Source organism: Lithobates pipiens, unplaced genomic scaffold, assembly GCF_037356315.1.
Source record: "Lithobates pipiens isolate NorthernLeopardFrog02 unplaced genomic scaffold, aLitPip1_a1.2 Scaffold_3, whole genome shotgun sequence".
Taxonomy (NCBI): Eukaryota; Metazoa; Chordata; class Amphibia; order Anura; family Ranidae; genus Lithobates; species Lithobates pipiens.
The window spans coordinates 60,314,493-60,334,241 of record NW_027507790.1 but is presented as its reverse complement, the minus strand read 5'-3'; the positions used below and the strand labels follow the sequence as shown (position 1 = coordinate 60,334,241).

The window sequence follows — 19,749 nt, the reverse complement described above, 5'->3', positions numbered from 1 at the left end:
AAAGAAAGCTCTATTTGTGTGAAAAAAAGGACAAAAATTTCATATAGGTCCAGTGTTGCATGACTGAGTAATTGTCATTCAAAATGTAAGAGCACCGAAAGCTGAAAATTGGTCTGGTTATTAAGGGTGTTTAAGTGCCCAGTGGTCAAGTGGTTAAACTTCAGCAAAAGCTTTTTTTTAAGACACAGGGCCTTCCGGTCTGGATGCAGATCGTGTCTTTATTTTGGCAATAGCTGTTCCTGCCCATCTGGAGAGGGCGTTGAATAGAAAACAGCACACACACGCACACCACATGTGGTATTTTGTTTATCATTCTTTACTGCATATCTGGTGTTCATGATATAGTAAATTAACAAACGCCTTACAGGGACCTCTTAAACTTTCATGCTACTTCTGCATTTTTCAACATTTTTATAGTAAAGCATGTACTTTTGCATGTTTAGGTGGGCAAACTCTTATGGCTCAGCCTTTGCATATGCAACCCTTGTTGAAGCTGAAACAACACCATACTGCCCAGCAGCAACAGCAAAAAGCTCTCCAGACTCAGGCTTCCTTAGGACAACAGAAGGTAAGTGGCTTCACTGTTAAATGTGTGTCTTTACCCAAGAGAATAATGCATCTGCGTAAAAACAGATAGAATTTGCTCATATTTGCTGCTGTATCTGTGTATTGGCCTATCAATGTTTGTAACATGTTTAACATTTTATTTTAGCATTGTATTAATGCTGCTGACTTTTACTTCAAAGACTGCTGAACGTTTTTTTTTTTTTTTTTTTTTTTTTTTTTTGTTACATTGATGCTAAGAATGTATTATGTTATAGATTGAATTGTTTCTTTTATAGACTTCCCAAAAAAGTAACAAGTGGGATTTTAAGTGTATTATTGCTTTACAGCTTGTGTTTTTTAAGTGGTTAATTGGTGCTACGTTTATCTCTTCCTATCTGCTTTCCCCTGGGCTTTTAATGCTCAGCCTTACCTCTCCCTCCAGATAACCACACCTCAAGTGTCCACTGCATCCCAGCATCAAAAAGTCACCTATACCAATCAGTCAGCCATTAAAACTCAATTCCTAACAACCTCCTTAACTCAGGCACAGAAGGCAGCTGGAAACCAGCAAGTTCAAGCTCAGATACAGGTATGTTTTGGTGACCAGTAGATAGTTCTGATGCTGTTCTAAAAAGATTAAATATGTATCAAATATGACAACATATATTCGAAATCAATGCTGCTGTTTGCCTGCTTGAGCAAAGAGTGGGTGCCTTTTGTAAGCTCAAGATGTTTTCAGAGCATTCACAATAACTTGGTGTGCGTTGATGACAATAGTATGGCTGGTTAGAGGACTGGTTTAGGCACTAGATAATGACTGTTGAGAATCGTAGTCCATTAACATCATCAATGCTGTACCCATTTGTTTACTGTGTTCCTCACGAATATGCCTGTCATAGAATCCATGAACTCTCTCCATATCTGATCACCTGTTTTGATGTGGTGCATGGCATTACTGCGCTTTCTGCTTTCATATTGGCATCTCAGTCTGTACAACACCATATTAGCCAACTCTCTGGAACTACAAAATATGTTTTGTCATGCTGTTTTTTTGATGCTCTGGCTTTTTATTTAACCTACAGGCAGGGATTCGTTCCAAGGCAAGTCTTTCATAATATGCTAGTATGCGATCCATACTAGCACATTATGCCTTTACCTTGAAGGTTTTATTTTTATTTTTTTAACCCTTACTACCGCTTTAACTAGACTTTCTGTCCTTAGCTGCAGTCATTGATATATAAACACACTCTACATTAGTTTGATCCCCCCACACACAATTCAACTTGTATAAAAATAACCAAAAAATGCAAGCTTGTTTCTTTATCGTTCATTGAGGGACCTAGAGATTGTTAGAATTCTTAGGCACAGGAACTGAAATCTTGGACACAGGTTATATTGCCGCCTGCAAGAGAAATAAGCATAAGATAACCCCACCCACAACCATTATTGCTCACTGTACTCCGATGAGTGGACATGCTTTCTTCAGCTCTGCTGTTCTCTGCTTGTTTGGAATATTTTATATACATTTATATTTTGAATATTTCTCTAGTCCGCCAACCTGTACTGGTAGAATCATGCTGTATAATTTAAATCCTGGATTATTATTTTTTTAAATGGCCAATGAGTGCAGGTTTATTGAGGTGAGGTACTGACAAGTGTTACTGCTGGGTACTGATTGGCACTGTGATGGGCACTTATTACCACTGTGGTGTGCTCTGATTGTCACTATTGTGGGCATCAGCACTGACAGGCGTTTTTGATGGAGCACAGACTGGCAGCTGATGGGCACATCTGATGGGGGCTGTGCTGATAATCAATGTGCTAATTATCAGCACAGACTCCCCCCCCCCCCTGACAGGGAGAGACGCCATTTGGCTCCCCTGCTAGCGCAAACCGAGGAATGCCGTCTACTGGCACTTCCTGGTTCACGCGATGATCAGCTGTGATTGTTCACAGCTGATCAATTGGTAGGAAGTGGAGGCTCCTTACTGCGATCGGAGAGTCAGTGTGTCAGACTGACACAGCACCTCCGAGTGCTCACCGGCTTGTTACCCTGCTGGACGTCATATGACGCCCAGTCAGAATGACGGAACCATCGACCGGCCCTCAACTGCTATAGTCCGGGCGGGAAGTGATTAAAATGAGATCTGTCAGCACAGTGCACACAGGGTTAATTATGTTAAACATAATGTCTGAGTCCTCTCCTTATTACGTAGAAGTGAAAAAAATAGGTAGGATTTTTAAGGAAGTAAAAAGGTAAGCGGCAATTTATTTTTTATTTTTAAGTTATGCTTTCTTAATGGAAATGTGTAACAAACGTAACGTAAGTGGTATCCCAGTTTAGCTGCAGAAGTGGAAATATACTATAAAGCTGCCTTTTGCAACCTTTTCAGCCCAGTGAAATCCTTGAAATAATTTCCAGGTCTCAAGGAACCCTTGCTAAATCCAGTTTTTTTGGTGGCCAGTGGGAAGAATGCACCCCCCCCCCCTTTACATTGGTGGTCAAAATGCCATTCTTGCAGATGGAAAAAATGGTCATTGGGGTAATTCTGCTGACTCTGTCAAGTATTGTTGGATTTATGCAGATACCATCATATGAGAGGACAATGAAACATAGCTCAAGGAACCCCTTGCAACTTCTGTAGAAACTCTAGTTGAGAATGGCTGCTTTAAAGTTACGGTAACCTTTTAGAAAAAAATAAAGCAAGCACATTATTTTTGCAGGTAAAATCTTTTTAATTAATTCGTTTTTTTTTCTTTTGGAGCCTGTAAAGCATTGCACCAGCGATCAGACGATTGCTGGTGCCATACAGGTCCCATTCAGATCTGTCAGTATATCTGTGTACCCGTACATCCCGTACAGGCAGGCAGATACACTGACGGGAAGAAATCGGTGAACTACCACAGTGCCATGGTAGTTCATTGAGAACTACAAGCCGACAACCAAAAAGTATGTCGAGGCTTGTAGTTCAATCTCACACACAGAGCTGTGTAAATGAATGAACGTGGCCATGCGGGGCTCCACTCATTTAAAAAAAATGGCAGCTAGTATAGGAAACTTCTTCCTGTACTACTGTCAAACGGAGTGGAGGCAGCGGCTGGTGGAACATCTAACATGTTCCCAAAGGTGAACTTATCCTTTAAAGTGTATTTCCACTTTTGCAGTCAAATTTGACAAAGCTCCTGATGAGGACCCACCCTTCTCCCCTCCAACATAATGAAGAAAGTTCCTTTGTTGTTTTCACTGCCTGTAACACTATCTGTAAATAGGAGAGATAACCCTGGGACTCATCAGACACTTCCCCAATCACAGATCATGTTACACACAGCAAAAGCAATGAAATAACTTTTCTCAATAGAGAGGAAAGGGGGGTCCTTTTCATAAACGTTATCACCGCAGCTTCACTATAATCAATAATAATAATCCCCACTGCGCCTGAAATTCAGCAGCAGGAAGAGAACAGGGCAACCCTGGAGTAAAGATTTCTCCAGGATCCAGCTGCCAGCAGGACAGGGGACATACTTAATTATGGGCACGTTAGCTCAGTAAAGCTATATAGAATGCTTGTGTGTTTTTTCTCAAATTTTCAGCTTTAAGTTTTGGAGTTTTCATAAAAGAGCAAATAAGATGTAAGCAGTTATTTTTGCTGTGCCTGCACTGCAAAGGTTAAGTGCTCATTTTGTCCAGGGAAGAGGAGAAAGCCTTTTACTCTCCTCATCCCCGCAGCTCCACCGGCACATGGTGCTCCCCCATAGTCCACCGATGGACTGCACCTTGCATCCTCACATCCAGCGCAGGTCTGTGGAGCCTGCTCTGGGCTTGATGACATCAAGAACTGTCCACCACTCAAGACTGCTAAAGCGTGAGGGTGCAGGAACTGCTGGGACCAGTCTTGTGCTTGTGCAGGGAGGATTAGAGCATCCGGTAAGTATATCCCTTCATCTCCCTGGTAGGCAAAAACAAGCTATTTACCCTTGCAGTGCAGGCACAGTGCCACTGCAAGGTAAAACATTTTCTGCCCAAAGTTCAGGTTTAAATATAGTTATGCTATGAGAACCTGTTACAAACATGAAGTAAGTTTCGGCCCTTGTTCACACTGAACATGGCTTTGAAATCGTGCAAGTTCATCTAAACTCTCACGATTTCAAAGCCACATTTCAGTACGACTTCGGGGGTGATTTGAACGATATCTGTGCAGGTTCATGTACAGATGTCTATTGAAATTTCCTCCAAAGTCTGCAAAAGTAGCGCAGGAACTACTTTTGGAAATCGGTGTGGCACCACACCGATTGGGACACTACTATTGCCGGCAATAGGCTCGGATTTGACATGTCAAATCACGCCTATGGGAATGGGGGCTTATCCGACTTCAGCTGCAAAATTGGAAATACACTTTTAAAGTTGCTCCTGGTTAATGTCACTGCTGTGGTTGCTCCTTTGTAACTCCAACTGGCTTAGTGCAGATTTCCAGGTGCCCACCCTGTCACTCTAAGCAGCCAGTGGATTTCCTTCCAGCTTTCTCTATTGCCACTATGTATGCTTTAGTGGGTGCTGTACTGGCTGGAGCCCTGTTGTAAACCTCCTTAAAGGAGAAGTCCAGCCTGGGCTGGGCTTCTCCTACAGGTTCCAGGAGTGCAATTTAATTGCACTCCTGTGATCCGTTTTTTCTTTTTTTCAAATCTTTTATTTAAGGAGACATGAAAGCACGAAACACAGCATCCTTAATTACATGAAAGAGGAACAATGGCAGCGGGTGAGGTAAAACAACATACCGTGTCATAGACTGAGTTTCTAGATACAAGTAAATGAGACACGGTGAGCAAACTTTCCACTCTTAACATGTAAAGTCAACCTTTTGAGGGTCAGAGGCAGAGGTCTACAACCATATTCCCTCAAAGTCTTTAAATGTCAATTCCATCGGATTGTAATGTGTTGCAATAGATGGTCTCGTGGTCCCTGTCTCAACCTTTTCAAATATTCTAAAACATTAGTACAATCTATATCTGTAGTGGGCATACAAAAGGTATAGAGGGAGAAGAGAAACGAGAAGATGAGTGAAGAAAAGGCGACAAGACCCCTAGAAGTGTGAGGAGGAACGAGGGGATCGGGGGAACAGTAGAGGGGAGGAGGAAGAGAGAGTAGGGGAATGGGGCAGGGGGTTGGGTGATGCATGTGCATCTTCCAGGTTGCAGCACAGACAGGACGGGTCAGTGGAAAACATCAGCAGGCCACTGACTTCCATCATGGCTATATTAGGGTTGGGCTAGTCTACCGTATCGCTTTCAAATAGGGCACGTCCCTTGACAGAGAAGGCCAACATATTCCAGAGTGTCCGCATTCCCGTTGATGGCGTGCTGTGAAGATGAGATCCTCCATTTTGTTCATTTCCTCCATTTTTGAACCACAAGCCTACGGATGGAGGTTGTGTGGATTTTCAGCATAGAGCGATGCACACCTTGGCAGCCTTGAGGAGATGGCGGATTAATGATTTTTTTATAAGTTCTGCTTGGAGGGGCAAAAGCACCTCCTATCAGACATTATATACAGCCCTGTTGAGTGTAGTGCTTACAGAAACATTAAAGCACAAAGTCCTTTAGATTGTAAATTCATCTCAGCTTTCACTTCTTGCATGTTCCTGCTATGAGCCTCTTCTATACGGAGGATTAGGGCTTCGATGTCTGACTTCTTAGGAAGGGCATGCAGCATGGCGCGCAGGTCCTCTTCCAGGTGGGGCTCGGACCTGGTGAGGGTCCAGCCATGTCTGTGTGGAAGGCAGCCGGAGTCCCTGAAAGCTGATCCAGATCTTGAGTGGGAGTGAGAGACACAGTTAGGACTGGAGAGGCGCAGTCCTCCATGCAGGATCTACGTGGTTCGGCTACAATGGCGCCCGGTGAGGCGCGCTGTGGGTCACGGAAGTATCTCTAGATCCCATTCTGGGGTGTAAGGGACCGGATCCCACAGGTTACCAATCTGGTCTTGTACCTTTTTATACGATGGGATGCCACATATACATGGGTGAAAGTCGGTTGGTGCGGTAGGCAGGGGGGAGGCCAGGAGTAATTCAGAAGTACGTCTTCACTCAGCCATTGCTAAGCCACGTGCCCCCTGTGACCCGTTTTCAGCGGAGAGCAGTCTGAAGTCCACTCTCTGCTGACGTCACCAGGATCAGTCGAGGCAGCGTGTCATCCCAACTTAGGAAGTCTGGATCCGTCGGCTGCTTAGGCTGATGCCAGTCTCAGCATTCCGCTGAGACAGCAGCTCCACAGCTCAGCGCTCCAATGAGCGTGTAGGAGCAGAGCAGGAGAGATGTTGACTGACAGACAGCGGCTCTCCACTCAGTAAGGTGACAGAACTTAGCCATCGGTGGTGTTTGGAGGCACAGTTCTCAGTGAAGAGGCGGTGGGATGCAGCATCTGTCTGATGCTGCATCCACCTAGGTAAGTATGATTAGGCAAAAAAAAAAAGAAGACCCATATTCTCTTTTAATGCCTTTGATATTGTAGTACAATCTGGGCAGCGGTGGATTTTTTTGGGCCCTAACCTTTAGCTTGTTTTGTTGGCCTTCCATGTCTATCCCTGATTATTGTTGTTGCTATTATACAGGATTTACAGTCATGGCCAAAATTGTTGGCACCCCAGAAATTTTTCCAGAAAATCAAGTATTTCTCTCACAAAAGTATTGCAGTAACACATGTTTTGCTATACACATGTTTATTCCCTTTGTGTGTATTGGAACCAAACAAAAAAAGGGAGGAAAAAAAGCAAATTGGACATAATGTCACACAAAACTCAAAAAATGGGCTGGTCAAAATTCTTGGCACCCTTAACTTTGGTTGCACACCCTTTGGAAAAACTGCTCCAGGTCTCTTATTGGAAGGGTGCCTTTTCCCACAGCAATTTTAAAAACTCTCCACAGGTGTTTAATGGGATTTAGTTTTGGAAAAATTTCTGGGGTGCCACCAATTCTGGCCATGACTGTATATAGTGCCAACAGTTTGCGCAATGCTTTGCAACATGACGACAGACAGTACAGTTACAATACATTTGATACAGGAGGAATCTGAGGACCCTGCTTGTTAGAGCTTACAATCTAAAAGGGAGGGTCAAATGATCCAAAGGGTAATAACTGGAGCATGAGCTGATGGAGAAAATAAAAGTACAGTTCTTAGGTGGAGGCAGGTTAGGCTTCTTTGAAGAGAAGGGTAGCATAGAGCATGATTTGATTTGGTTGGTATTTTGAGACTAGGTTAGTGATGTGGTGGTCGAGTTGTATATGGCTTTGTAAGTTGTTAACCTAAGTCTTTCCCCCTCTGTTAAGAAACTTAGAAAATTTCCATTGAGCCCTCCCAGTTCCTGTTCATCAAAGTGTCATTGCCCCAGTTCCTATGGTGGAATGATTTCATAGTTGTTTTACTCCTACCTTTTCACTGTTCCAGTACACAAAGAGAGAATTTGCCCTATCTTGGATCTCAAGTTCTGAATGTCTTCATTTAAATTTGGAAATTCTGCCTGGAATCATATCTGTCATTGCTTCCCTTCCCTTCCCTTCATGGGGACTTTGAGATGATTTTGGACATCAAGGACAGTTTCCAGCTGTAAAGTAAAAGTGATCCGGTTGGCTATACAGGCTTCTGTGGACACTGAGGATGCACCCCTGCATGCCCCCTGTATTTCCAGCACACCTTTGTTTTGGTGTGGGCCCTACCCTACCAGCTTGAGATCAGGACTTTGGCATCTTTTCTGCACTCCAGGTTTATTTAAAAGTGTTAGTCCTGCCATTAACCCTTTTGAGTTAGGAGCATCTCTGAATTTGTGCTTCCCATGATGATAATAGCTAGGATAGCTACTTCCCTTTTGTAATCGAACATGGAAGGCATACTTCACTTGATGTTCATCTCACTGCTTCCACTCCAGGAGTTTCTCCGTGGGACAAATCCTATCCTTCCTGCATCTAGGCCTGGACCAGCATTTGGCTTCTAGCTCCTTCAAAGGACAGTTTCTGCCCAGTCTGTCTTGTTTGAGAGACTGTTGGTCTTTAACTCCTTGATTTAGACAATTGAACAGGAAGTCTCTCCCGTAGCTTTCCTTGTTAATGTTCTTCTGTGACTCTTATGTGATCTAAATATGGTTCTTTTTGTGCTTTTAAAGAATGTTGTATAATCCCATCAGAGACATTCCTCTCTCTACTGTCGACCTCCAGATATTTCTATGAGATGCGTATCTGATTTGGCAGCCTTATTCTGCAAAGATCCCCTTCTTGTTTTTGCACTGGAGCAAGCGGGTGTTGAGGCCCAAGATTTTTTATTTTTTTTTGTCCAAAGTAGTTTCTGCCTTTCACCTCAACCAGGACATTGTTCTTTGGAAAATTGCTTTTCTTGTTGCCAGTGTTCATTTCTCCTGTAGGTAGCAGTATAACCCAACACTCTTAAGAATTCCCAAGTCCCTCACTGGACTGCAAGAAAATGATATACAGAAATCCTATTTTTAGTGGCAGAAAAAAATATCCTTGTAACTTGAGGAAAGTTGAAATTTCACTGATCTTTCCTAGAACATAATACCTAAAGCCTAGGTTCACACATATGATCTCAGACCTTGCATGTGATTCGCACCCGCACCGCAGGTGCCGATTACATGCAATGTTTGTGTGATGCAAGTTCAGCCATATAGTTGTATGGCTGAACTTGCATTAGATTCGCAGGAAAAAAATTCAGGGACTTTTTTCTCCGCACTGAAATCGGATCTCATGGGTGTTCTCACCTATGCGATCCGATTCTTGTGCGAGTTCACAGTCTGCACTGCAATCTGTGAAACGATCTTGGGATTAACAATGTATTGACTCGTGCAGCTGTTCGCAGAGGGCAGTGTGAACTGCCAGCGGGAGAGATGCGATGCTGTAATAGCGCTGGTTCCTGCATCGCACAAGTGTGAACCTAGGCTAACTGTGCTAAAGGAGAACCACATGGAAGCTGTTCTAAATTTATTTTACATTTCCATTAAACTAGATAGTTTATCGTCTGTGTGAGAACAAAGCAAACCTGACATTGATGTTTGTCTTTCTGTGAGCAGGTTTTATTTTTACTTGCTGATTTCTTTCTCTTTCCTCTAAAGGTTGCCAAACTCCCTCAGGTGGTTCAGCAACAAGCTGCAATTGCTACTCTACAGCAGGTGGTGTCAGCCCCTCAGCAGGTAATAAAATTGCCTCCCTTTTGATTTTTTTGCATTTTGTAACATTACAATCTGGAAAATCTGTTTATTTATGCAGTATACGCAACACTTTTACACAACTAGTTTAGGACACAAGGCATGATACAAACGCCCACAAATACAAGTACACAAGGCATCTGCAGTGCATCCAGCTCTTCTGCCCTACAGCTGTTCCTCCCCCCCCACTTGCCGGTAGTTCCCAGCTCTTATCGAGTGCTTTCACACTGAGGCAATGTGGTAGCAGAACGTTTAAAAAAAAGTCCTGCAAGCAGCATCTTTGGAGCAGTGTATACTGCTCCTGCACCACTCCTGCCCATTGAAATGAATGGGCACCACTGCCGAAGCGCCTGCAATGCGATTTGGCAGCGGCACTTCATGGGCGCATTTAAACCCTTCCTCGGCCACTAGCTGGGTTATAAGTGCCGCGCAGGCAGCCGAATAGCGCCGCTAAAACTAGCAGTATTTTACCCGCAATGCCTGCCTGCTCCAGTGTGAAAGCAGCCTTAAGTAATAAGTGATACAGAAAATTTCTTACATTTAAACATTTATTAAACAAAATAATATAATAATATAATAATTTAGATATATATAAATTTAAATATACAAAAACAGGTAATCAAAACTTTTGGACAAAAAAAATGGGCTAACTTTAGTTTTTTTTTTTTTAAATCATTAGTGTATTTTTTCCAAAAACATTGTGTTTGCTAGACCTCTACGCAAATACCGTGTGACATAAAATATTGCAACGACCGCTATTTTATTCCCTAGGGTCTCTGCTAAAAAAAATATATATAATTTTATAGAAAATACAGGATTTTTACTTGTAAGCAACAAGTGTCAGAAAAGATTTAGTCTTTAAATAGTTAAACTGAGAACTCCCACACACAGAGCTCAGTTCATAAGAAACATTGTATCTCTTTGATCTTTTCTTGGCAGACTGCCCAGGGAGAAGTCTCTCCACTAAAGAATTCAGGCAACTTGCATTGACTTCTACAGAAGTCTTTTGCAAGTTGTGCTGAAGTTATAATCGACCGATGCCGATTAATTAAAAAATGCCAAATATCGGCCGATATATCGGTCAATCTATTTATTTCACCTTTAAAAAATGTATTTCATGAAAAGGGGGTACGTAACACTACAAAGCACTGCAGTAAAAAAAATCTTAATTTGACTCTGCAGTAATACCGTAATTTCCACCTGTCAGAATTTCAACCTCCATGCTGACATTCCTGGACTCTATCCCGCTTTAATTTTGAATAGAACTTTTTACTGAGTCCTGCCATGGGGCATTCCAACCAAACGTTATACCTGTTCCCTCCCCCTTCCTTGGCCACTCTCTGCAGCTTCACCCCACCCCCCCTAAACACCAGGAAAAGTGTGGAGCCTGCACAACTGACATCCCTAACAACCATTGAAGTCACCAACGCCATTGGGTTGCCTGGTCAGGAATAAGGATGAGCTCCGGCGTGTTCGCATGGAACAAGTGCAGAGCCCGCCAGGAAGTGGGCGCATCGCTGCGCTAATCACAGGCAGTGAGACATTCCCCCGATGTGCGGCTGCAGAGATCGGGCAATGTCTCCCTGCCTGTGATTAGCGCTGCGCCCACTTCCTGGTGGGCTCTGCACGTTTTCCATGCGAACGTGCCTGAGCTCATCCCTAGTCAGGAATCTTTGGGCTGGTAACTTACATGGTTGGTAATGGAAACAACCATTGAAGTCACTGGTGTCCTTAAGCAAAGGAACAGGATCCCAGTGATGTCATTGAGCATATATTGTCCTGTCAATATATGGTCAGTGATATTACCAGAAGACCCCCCACCCCCTTTTTATACTACAGCTGTCACCTGCTGCACTTTCCATTCGATGGGGGACAAGAGAAGGAGCTGGACGTATCTCGGCAATGGGATTTTTTTTTTCTTTTTTGATGGGTCATTGGGTGTCATGATTGACGTGGATCTGCATTGCTGGATAACATGTTTTGACAAAGGATTTCCAACAAGGGACATTTTTGGTGCTTTTTTTCCCCTAAGTTCTCTTCTCTTCTCTTCTCTCCTCTCCTTTGGGAGGGCACAGACATTTAGTATCTCTGTTTTCTCCCTGTTGATCCTAAAGTTCGAAACCACCCCGTATTCATCCAATTCCTGTAGGATCCTTGAGTGATTGCTTAGGGTTCGTTATATATAGCATACCGTAATATCATCTGTATATGCAGATATCTTATTCTCTTGCCCAGAGACCTCTATTCCTTCAAGTTCTTGGTTCACGCTTATGGATGCCAGGAGGGGTTCTAAAGAAAACACAAAAAGTAGGGGAGAAAGTGGGCATCTCTGACGTGTTCCATGGAGCCTAAATGTATCTGACAGAGTTCCATTCACCTGGAAAGAATTCGTGGACCTAGGCCAAATTTATATAGTGTCTGCATTATATATTCACAATCTACCCTATCAAAAGCCTTTTCAGCATCTACTGATAGGAAAAGAACAGATTCATGCATTAAGAGAGTTATCCTTAGTATATTATCCCTTGCTTCCCTGCCTGGGACAAAACCTACCTGATCCCTCTCTATGCAGTCTGGCATGCATCGCTTCAGTCTTTCGGCCAAGATCCTCACGTAAATTTTTACATCTTCATTAAAGAGGAAGTAAACCCTGATGGGTTTACTTCCTCTTTTTTTCCCTGCAAAGGTAAAGCATAATGGACTACTATGCATCGCATAGTAGCTCATTATGTGTCACTTACCTGACACAGGAGCCAGCGAAGTCGCCGCTGATCCCTGTAGTCCGCCGCGTCCATCTTGCTGGTGGCGTCTCGCAGCTCCGACCAATGACAGCGGCGAAGCCGCGATGACGTCACTCCCGCGCATGCGCACGGGAGTCGCGTCTCGCAGCTCCGACGCTGCCATTCGGCGAAGCCGCGATGACGTCACTCCCGCGCATGCGCACGGGAGTCGACAAATTAGGCAAATCCATTCTTGGACTTGCCGCATTTAGTGCGCCTGCGCGCCACTGTCTACGGCGCATGCGCCGTAGACAGCGGTGCCCATTTTCGGGCAAATATCTCCTAAACCATATAGGTTTAGGAGATATTGCTTGGACCTACAGGTAAGCCTTAATCTAGGCTTACCTGTAGGTCAAAGTGGTTTGAAGGGGTTTACTTCCTCTTTAACCACTTGCTTACTGGGCACTTAAACCCCCCTCAGTCCCAGACCAATTTTCAGCTTTCAGCGCTGATGCACTTTGAATGACAATTGCGCGGTCATACAACACTGTACCCAAATGAAATTTTTATCATTTTTTTCCCACAAATAGAGCTTTCTTTTGGTGGTATTTAGTTACAGCTCGGAGTTTTATTTTTTGCTAAACAAACAAAAAAAGATGCAAAAAAATAAAAAATAAAAAAATCATGTTTTAATAGTTTGTTATAAAATTTTGCAAACGGGTCATTTTTCTCCTTCATTGAAGTGCGCTGATTAGGCGGCACTGATGGCTGCATTGGTGGGCACTGATGGCTGCATTGGTGGGCACTGATGGGCTGCATTGGTGGGCACTGATGGGCTGCATTGGTGGGCACTGATGGGCTGCATTGGTGGGCACTGATAGGCTGCATTGGTGGGCACTGATAGGCTGCATTGGTGGGCACTGATAGGCTGCATTGGTGGGCACTGATAGGCTGCACTGGTGGGCACTGATAGGCTGCACTGATAGGCTGCACTGGTGGGCACTGATAGGCTGCACTGGTGGGCACTGATAGGCTGCACTGGTGGGCACTGATAGGCTGCACTGGTGGGCACTGATAGGCTGCACTGGTGGGCACTGATAGGCATAGTTAAGGCGGCACCGATGGGCACAGATAAGGCGGCACCGATGGGCACAGATAAGGCGGCACCGATGGGCACAGATAAGGCGGCACTGATGGGCAAAGATGGGCACAGATAAGATGGCGTGGATGGGTGGCACGGATAAGTGGCACGGATGGGCACTGATAGGTACCACTGATAGATGGGACTGATGGGTACTGATAGGTGGCACTGATAGGTGGCTCTGATGGGCGGCACTGCTGGGCAATGATGGGCGGCACTGGGGTGCAGCACCTTTGAGGCAGATTGTGGGCACTGTGGGTGGCACTATGGGCACTGCTGGGTGGCACTGATGGGGGGCACTTTTATTCAGGATGACACTGCGGTTGGCAGGTGGGCACTGGCAGGGGGCAGGTGGTCAGCTGTATTGCTGGCCGTGATCGGGACTGATGTCCCGATCACGGCCGCCGGTGATCAGCTTTTTTTTTCTCTCCTCGCGCTGTCAGCGCGAGGAGGAATAATAGCCGATTACCGGCTCCGTTCTATCACATGATCAGCTGTCATTGGCTGACAGCTGATCACGTGATAAGGGGTCGGGATCGACCCCTTGCACGGATCGGTGATCAGGCGAGTCTCATGGACTCGCCGATCACAGAGCGCGCCCCTCAGGGGGCGCGCAGGCCGCTCGTACACGGGACGACGTCAATAGACGTAGTCCCGGAAAAGTAGATCCGCGCTAATGCCGTCATTTGGCAATAGCGCGGATCCCAAGTGGTTAATGAGGGAAATTGGCCTAGAGCTGGAGCATAATGTTGGATCTTTCCGTTCCTTTGCCAGGATTGTTATATAGGCCCCCAGAGCTTCCTTGCGTATCTTCGTTCCTTCCCTGATGGAGTTCATACATAAATGGAAGCAAGGTGTCGGATTCCTATGAACTTTTTAAAGTACAGGGACGTATGTCCATCTAGGCCTGCACTTTTCCCACTCTTGCTGTTTTTAATTGCCTGTTCTATCTCCTCCTTTATAAATATCACTATCAAGCTTACTCGTCTTCTTCTGATATACCTAATAGTTCTATGTTCCGAAGATACTGTTCAATTTTATTTCTTCTATTTTGTTCATCATCGGAATCCCGCCTGTCACTCACTATATAATAAGTGATAATACGCTAACAATATTTTACTGATATCTCTAGTTGAATGTTTCATCACTCCCTTTTTATCTTTTATTTTTGCAATATAATACTGCCCCTGCCAGTAGTCTCCCAGGTTTATTACCAAATTTGTATTGCCTTTTAGCTGACATCAGAAATACCTGTCTAGTATCCAGTTCCAGCAGATCTCTCAATACCTACCGCTTTCCTGTTAATTTGACCATTATTTTAAGATCATTTAGCCCTTTATGTAGCCGTTCGAGCTCCTGGATTTCCTGCAGGATCAGTTGTTTTTGTGCTGTCCACATTTTCCTTCTCTTAGATCCTTCTGCTATTAATCTCCCTCTCATAAATACTTTATGGGTTTCCCACAGTACGGTTGGTACAATATTCTCTACATTATTTTCTTTAAAGAACAAGTTTAGATCTATTTCTACAGCCTCAAATATATTGTGATCTTATAAGAGAGATTTGTCTAACCTCCAGGATCTTTGCCTATCCGGAATGTCCTCTAGATCCAAGCTAGCCCTAACTGGGGCGTGATCCGAGAGGGTTATTTATTTCACTTCTACCTTCCTTAACCCTTCTAGAAGCTGATGGTCCAGGAAAATAGGTGTCTTTATTTTTAGGGTTACTACTTTACATTTTTTTTTTTTTGTGTGTGAATGATTTGGAGTGTGGTGCAACCGGAGTGTCCCCTTGTTACAGTCCAGATTCCAGAAAGCCGGCAAACCCCCACAACCACTGTGCCAGGGGATTCCCCTCATGGCAAGGTGCCCTCAACCCCCCCCCCCCCCATTCTAAGGGCATGTGAACTGGTATGGTTCTGGAAAGATGGGGGGTGCCCATTTGTATAAAGGTCTGGTATGAAACTTTTGGTAATTTTTTGTCCCCCTTAAAATTGATATCAGGGCGAGTGTCCGCTTCCTGACAACAAGCATCCCTGAGCTGGAACTGTCACCTTTTATCAGTGGTCTGAATACCATTGCTAAACGTTTCAGCTCTTAACCACTTCATGCAAATCGCCGTACGACGGTACTTTGACACTAAATACCGTTCTTATGGCAGCAACTAGCTGCCGTAACACCGGTATTTTCAACAACGGCGTGCATCTTTAAGATAGAAGTGGTCTCTGCTGCAGATTCACCGCAAGATCACTTTTATCGGTGGCGGGAGAGGAGCAGTCGTCTCCTGCCGCTTACCGGAGCCGTCGGTAGCAGCGGAGGCTATCGCTCCTGCTCCCCTCACTGCCTGGATGATCTAGGAAAAAAATGGGCTGAACTCAAAGTGTATTTTTTCCCAAAATGCAGAAGTTTATTCTCGGATTTTGCAGTGTTTTTATCTCTTGCAACTTACCATTCTTAATTATTATTATTATGTGAGCTATCATGACCGCAGAATGAGTATGTTTCCTCAAGCTCTCCCTCCCTCCAGTCACCACAGTGTGGAGATCACAGTGGGGAGGAGAAAGCCGAGCTGAGCAGAGTGAAAAGCTAGTTAATGTGCCTGATCAGTACCTTCTATACTGGCACATGGCAAATACAACTGACTCATGGGACTTGTAGTTTATTAGTTCAATAAACTACATCCCCAGATGACATTGCCAGAAGGAAACAGAACATTTTAATGCATTTTTTAAAATAGCTCAGACAATTGGGGATACCGGAACACAAGGGTAAGCAATTTTTTTATTTTTTTTTATAAAACTGATTATACACAATAAGACTGTTATCTATGTTGGACATAATATCTGAAGGAATTCAATTTTTTGTGCTAAAGGTGAGGACAAGTTCACTTTTTCATGAAAAAAGTTAAGATGAACTAACTCTCAAGATTGTAAGTTCTAAGGAGCCTCTGATTCCTACTGTACTAAAGTGTATTGTATTTGTACTGTCTACCTTCAAGTTGTAAAGCACAGTGTAAACTGTTGGTGCTATATAAATCCTGTATTATAATAATAAATATCCTGGACTCCCCTATGCTGCATATAGTAGTCATGATGCCCCGGTGTAGCAGCTTTAATCCTCCACTAAAGCCCATCCCTACTGTTTAAAGGGACCCTGCCTTTTTGACAATTTTTTTAACGTTAGTTACAGTCTGCGTCCAGATCACGTGCATGTGATCACTGCATGAGAAATTACATGTGAGTGGGTGTGATTCCCGTTGCTTTCAATGGGCCTGTAATTGCGGTGCAGGTACATTTGCAAATGTAAATGCACCCTTAAATATTGGCAAAAGATATTTCACTAGTCAGCTTAATGTTGGTGTACGTTTATTGGACATATAACCCTTGATTAATGTATTATTACATAGCCAACAAGTTTGTCCCAGTATAAGTTACCACTTATGATATCCTTTAGAAAATAACTGCATCTGCCTTTATTACTTACTAAGTCAATGATCTAGAACAAATATGCACTTGTTAAAAATCTGTATTCCCGATTGCTTACTTGTCCTGGGTTTGTCACTTAAAAATAATGATTTTAACCCACAGGTTCAGCCACAGACTGTGACATTGACCCAAGCCACAGCCACAGGCCCACAGCAGGTACAGGTAATACCAGCAGGCACAGCTGCAGCCCATATGGTGCAGCAGAAGCTTTTACAGCAGCAAGTAATGACAGCTACTGCTTCACAACAACTCCAGACTTCTGTGAATCAAACTACAGCACCTGTATCCAGCACAGCAGATGCTCAGAGTCAGCAGGCAAAGCTGCAAGTACGAACCCAGACGGTCAGGATTAAAGCTCCCACAAAACCCAGTTGAGGTGCATTTAGGACATAAGATATCTTATGCACAATGCCTTGTTATGGATTGATCGTGGACATTCTTAGATCATTCTTATGATTTGGGCTTTTAAAAACTGAATTTTTTTTTCAAAAGAATCATGTTTTTTTTCCAGAAGACAAAACTTGATGTTGTTTTCTCAAGACTCGGAATTCCAGGAGTTATCATGTATTGGAGTACCAGAACTGAGCCTTAGCCTGCCAGAATCTTGCTGAGCATCACCATGAAACAGTTCACTTTTGGTCCAGATACATACTGTCTGTTAATGTGTATAAATATTCAGTTTTGTGGAGGAGTAGTGGACACTGGTGGCAGAACTTTAATGGCATAACTATTTACTGTATGGACTAATTAGATCTCTATTCACAATAGCACAAATCAATGTAATTACCAGGCTTACATTTAATATGATTGTACATCTTTTGGAAAGGAACAGTGTGTGTGCATGATAAATACATGTTCACATGATCACACTATGGGTGCATAACCCTATCTACTGATGACCAACCACAATAGGGATAAAAGCCATAACTGGAATAACAGGTTTCACATTTGTTGCCTTTTGTGGGTGCAGTAAAAAAAAAAAAAAAAAAAAAGAAAGAAACCCCTAATGTCACCCACAGCCTCTTGTTTTCATAGAGGACTCTCTTAATCAGGTTAAAAAATTGGAGCATTTGGGCATCTTAACTATTTTTATATGAACATGAATTATTCTACAGTGGGACATTTTTATAGACCTAAAATCCTGTATTCAGATAATAGGCCTTTTACTGCTGGAAGAGGAAACAACTCCTTGCTTAAAACATTGGATAGATAACGACATTGTTTCTTTATTTTTATTAGCCCTAATACATTGATTATCAGTTTACAGTTACACAAATGGTAATATTTTAAAATGTAATTTATATCATTATGTTCTAATACATGTAGCATTCTACAGCTGTGTATATTTTTTTGTACAGAATAAGTTCAGATATAGCAAAAGAAGGGTAATCATGAGCAGGTGAACTGCATCTTCTGTCATCATTCAAAGGACTTGTGTGATGATATGAGCTGTCGTTCATTTGGTCTTAAACAGTAGATTGGTTTAAACATGCACACAAACACACACACACCTCTTTCTTTTTCTTTTTTTTTTTTTTTTTTTTTAAATGAGGTTTACTCTTTAATGAGAACTTTAGCAATGAGTGGTGTCCAGTGTTATCAGCAGTAATAATTGCAGGTACCCCGCTGCAAACGAGGGCTTGCTTCTTGCACAGCAACTTCTTTTTGAAGTAACTATCAGGTATAAGACAGGACTTAATAAAAAGGGTCCAAGGTTTTCTGTCACTTTTCTTGCACCCTTCCAAAGAACCAAGATGCAAATCTTAAATGTGAACATTAGTGTATGAGATTGTATAACGTTGATTCTCCCTTTTTTTTTTTTTCCTTTTTTTTTTTTTTCCAAGAAAGTTTTGTAAAGAAATGTATTGTGTTTGTGTGAATTATTTGGAGTAAGGACAAAATCGAGTCACTCATTTAAACTATAACCTTCAGGTTATTGGTAAGTTTTTCTTGCTATTCTTGGTTTGATGCCTTTTATGGCACTAAATCTGTATTCAATAGTTTTATTTTTATAGTTTTCAGAGGAAAGGCAAAACAGGTTTCCTTTGCATTAACTGCCAGCTTTCTCTTAGTGTGGAGAATAAATGTGGAGCCAACTGACCTGCATAACATGCTTTTAATGCTTTTACGTGAATTTCTTAATCGAAAAGAATCTCCATACTGAATGCAGAAAAGCTTGGTATTTAAATATTTCTTCAAATTTCTGGTCTACCAGAAGGGCATATGACTCCTTATTTAATTCTGCATCCTTGTAACTCCGCAAAAACCCACATAGAAATAAGGTAATACAATCCCAGATTGAACTGGCATATTGAACTCTTAACGGTGATTAAATGGACTATCAGTGGTACCAAAGATCAATATCACAAATGTGTATTTAGAAAACAAAGCATTTAGTGTGTTTTTTTTTTTTTTTAAGTTGAAGTTTGGTCAACTTTTTTTTTTTTTTTTTGGGCACAGCTTCAGTCACAAAGCTTACTATTTATTAAGTGTATCCTACATACTGCTGACTAGAGATGGGCTCGGGCATGTTCAAAATCCCACAAGCCCAATCGCGCCAGGAAGCCAACTCTGTACGGTGCTAATCACAGGCACTTAGACTTTTCTTGTTCTGTGCAGAAATGTCTCACTGCCTGTGATTAGCGCTGTTCAGTTTCT

At 42.9% G+C, this 19,749-nt stretch overlaps 1 protein-coding gene across 9 annotated transcripts in view; it reads left to right on the top strand.

Annotated features, from left to right (window-relative positions):
- Positions 1 to 18,808, top strand: part of LOC143940419 (E1A-binding protein p400-like) — a 198,696-nt gene extending 179,888 nt beyond the window's left edge. For 7 of the 9 annotated variants that reach the window (XM_077461762.1, XM_077461761.1, XM_077461758.1 and 4 more), the window contains 4 exons: positions 444 to 568; positions 971 to 1,135; positions 9,656 to 9,733; positions 17,194 to 18,808. In XM_077461762.1, the coding sequence (XP_077317888.1) occupies positions 444 to 568; positions 971 to 1,135; positions 9,656 to 9,733; positions 17,194 to 17,466 (641 nt within the window). In that variant the 3' untranslated portion in view covers positions 17,467 to 18,808. The remainder of the gene's footprint in view (positions 1 to 443; positions 569 to 970; positions 1,136 to 9,655; positions 9,734 to 17,193) is intronic. The other 2 variants (XM_077461765.1, XM_077461763.1) reach the window with 1 other exon arrangement.
- The last annotated feature ends 941 nt before the right edge of the window (positions 18,809 to 19,749 follow it).